Below are 2553 nucleotides of genomic sequence, written 5' to 3'. Positions count from 1 at the left end.
GCTGCGTTGCTGCTGCTGCTAGTGAACGAATGAGGCAGCCGACTGCGCGGACTTGGGCGTGCAGGTGTTGTCGCGGCTGCGGCTGCGGCGGCGCGAAGGCACCGACCCTGAGGACTTGGTGTTGGATGGCGAGAACTTGAAATTGGAAAAAGTGGTTTTAAATGGAAAAGAAATTTTGCAAGACGGAGAGGCGGGGTACTCGCTGGAGCGCAGCGGCGCGCTGCGGCTGCGCGCGCAGCTGCTGCCACAGCAGCCCAACGCCGCCTTCACCCTCAGCACTTCCGTGCGGATAAATCCCAAAGAAAACTTTCAACTTGAAGGACTTTATTTTGCAAATGGATTTTTCGTCACGAAATGCGAGGCCGAGGGCTTCCGGAGGATCACTTACATGCTGGATCGCCCGGACGTCTTGACGCGGTACCGGGTGCGCGCGGAAAGATCGGGAAAAAAATTTCGCGATCTCGATTTAATTCTTTCGCCATTCAGTTTAATTTAGTAAATTACTTCAGTTTTCAAATTTTTAAACGAAAGTGACCGCGGGAACCCGGCTAATCGCCGAGGTTTCCGTTCCACCGATCGGGGTGTCTGTACACCTGAGCGTCCGCGCGTGCAGGTTCGCCTCGAAGCCGACCGCGAGCGCTTTCCAGTTTTGCTCAGCAACGGAAATAAAATGGCCGAAGGAGTTGTTCAAGATCGTCCAGGCCGCCACTTCGCCATTTTCGAAGACCCTTTTCCGAAACCCACTTACCTCTTCGCCGCCATCGCCGGCAAACTCACGCGCATCCCAGACTCCTTCCGCACAATGGTGCGCTCCGCCCCACGCGCTGCAGCAGCAGCTGCAGCAGCAGCAGCAGATGGCTGCTGCTGCATCAGCAGCTGCGGCGGCTGCTGCGGACAGCGTGCGGCTCGTAGAAGTGCCGAGCTGCGCTGGTCGGCGCGGCTGAATTCTTGCTGACGCGAAGCTGCTGCTGCTGCTGCTGCTGCAGAGCGGGCGGGAAGTGGCGCTGAACTTCTTCGGAGACCCCGACGACCTGCTGCACTTGGGCCCCGGGCGAGAGGCTTTGAAAGAAAGCATGAAATTCGATGAAGAGGAATTTGGCCGCGAATATGATTTGGATGTTTTGAACTTCGTTTGTTTGAAGGACTTCAGCAGCAGCAGCATGCAGAGCAAGGGCCTGCTGCTCTTCGACTGCAGCGGCGTCCTCGCAGACCCCGAGAGCAACACAGGTGCTGCTGCTGCTGTTGCTGCTGCTGCTGCTGCGGGCCTTTGCCCATTGCTGCCTTTGGCGGCGCACGGCCTTCGAACGTGAACGCACCGCCACCTGCTGCTGCTGCTGCTGCTGCTGCTGTTCAGACGAGGAGTTCAGAGAAGTGGTGTCCAAAGTAGCTCATCTGTACTTCCAAAACTGGATGGGAAACAGGGTGACCATCAGGTGCTGCTGCTGCTACTGCTGCTGGTCGTGAGGCTGGGGGCCGCTGCTGCATGCGTTTTGCTGCTGCGCGTGGCAGTGTGGGACTGCTGCTGCCGCTCAACCCCCCTCGCTGCTGCTGCTGCTGCTGCTGCTGCAGGGACTGGTCGGAGATGTGGCTGAAAGAGGGGCTGGCGGCCTTCAAGCAGCAGCTGCTCAGCAGCAAACTGGGCGCTGCTGCAGCACAGCGCATTCTGGACTTCCAGCAAATGTCTCCAGACCACTCCAAAGGACCCAGTGGACCAATGGTCCATTCGCTGCGCCCCGAAAGTTTCGCCTCAGTGACCAGCTTCAGCAGCAGCAGCAACTTCCACCGCTGGGCCGCTGAAGTCTTCCGCATGTGCGCTGCTGCTGCTGCTGCTGCCGCTCCCTTTGCTGCTTCTTTTGCTGTTGCTGCTGCTGCAGCAGCATGAACAGCAGCGAAAGTAGAGCTAAGAGAGAAAAGGGCTTTGAACGCGCGCAAAGAGCCCCGTCAGTTCAAGTTGCTGCGGGGGGCCCCTGACCTTGCTGCTGCTGCTGCTGCTGCTGCAGGTACTGGACCATTCTGGGGGCCCCCGGCTTCCGCAAAGGACTAGATCTTTTCCTTTTGCGCCACGACGGGGCCTCCGCCACTTCTGAAGACTTCCGAAGTGCCATGGAGGAAGCAAATGCCTCCGACCTTTCCCAGTTCCAGCGCTGGCTCGCACAGGTGCCCAACAGGGGCCCCCAGGGCCCCCTGGGGGCCCCCCAGGGGCCCCCAGGGGCCCTCCAGAGGCCCCCCGGGGGGGCCCTCAGGGGCTCCAGGGGGGCCCCAGGGGCCCCCCGGGCGCGGCCGCTATTTGAGGCTTGGGTCTGTTAGTTGCTTGGATTTGTGCCGGCATGTATCCGCTGGGATGGCCTAGGGTTTAGGGTTTAGGGTTTAGGGTTTAGGGTTTGGGTTTGTTGCAGCGGGGAGCCCCGAGAGTGCGGGTGGTGCGGACAAACTATGACCCCATAATGCGCACCTTCTCCATCACTTTGGCCCAACACAACAACCCCACCACTTTGGGGGCCCCCCCCCCCCCTCCCCCGCTCGGCCCCCCCCCGCCTTGCGGCCCCCCCCCCC

General features: G+C 60.6%; 1 protein-coding gene across 1 annotated transcript in view; it reads left to right on the top strand.

The window, feature by feature from the left end:
* Positions 1-64: 64 nt before the first annotated feature.
* The window catches only part of ETH_00015595 (uncharacterized protein), a gene marked incomplete at both ends in the record, with an annotated part of 7777 nt that continues 5288 nt past the window's right edge, over positions 65-2553 (top strand). The window contains 6 exons of the mRNA XM_013373560.1: positions 65-424; positions 614-805; positions 987-1227; positions 1355-1433; positions 1570-1809; positions 2001-2157. Coding sequence (XP_013229014.1) covers positions 65-424; positions 614-805; positions 987-1227; positions 1355-1433; positions 1570-1809; positions 2001-2157 — 1269 coding nt within the window. The remainder of the gene's footprint in view (positions 425-613; positions 806-986; positions 1228-1354; positions 1434-1569; positions 1810-2000; positions 2158-2553) is intronic.

Source organism: Eimeria tenella, genomic scaffold (assembly GCF_000499545.2).
Source record: "Eimeria tenella Houghton genomic scaffold, Eth_scaff154, whole genome shotgun sequence".
Taxonomy (NCBI): domain Eukaryota; phylum Apicomplexa; class Conoidasida; order Eucoccidiorida; family Eimeriidae; genus Eimeria; species Eimeria tenella.
The sequence above is the reverse complement of the archived record's forward strand: the minus strand, read 5'-3'. Positions and strand labels throughout refer to the sequence as shown.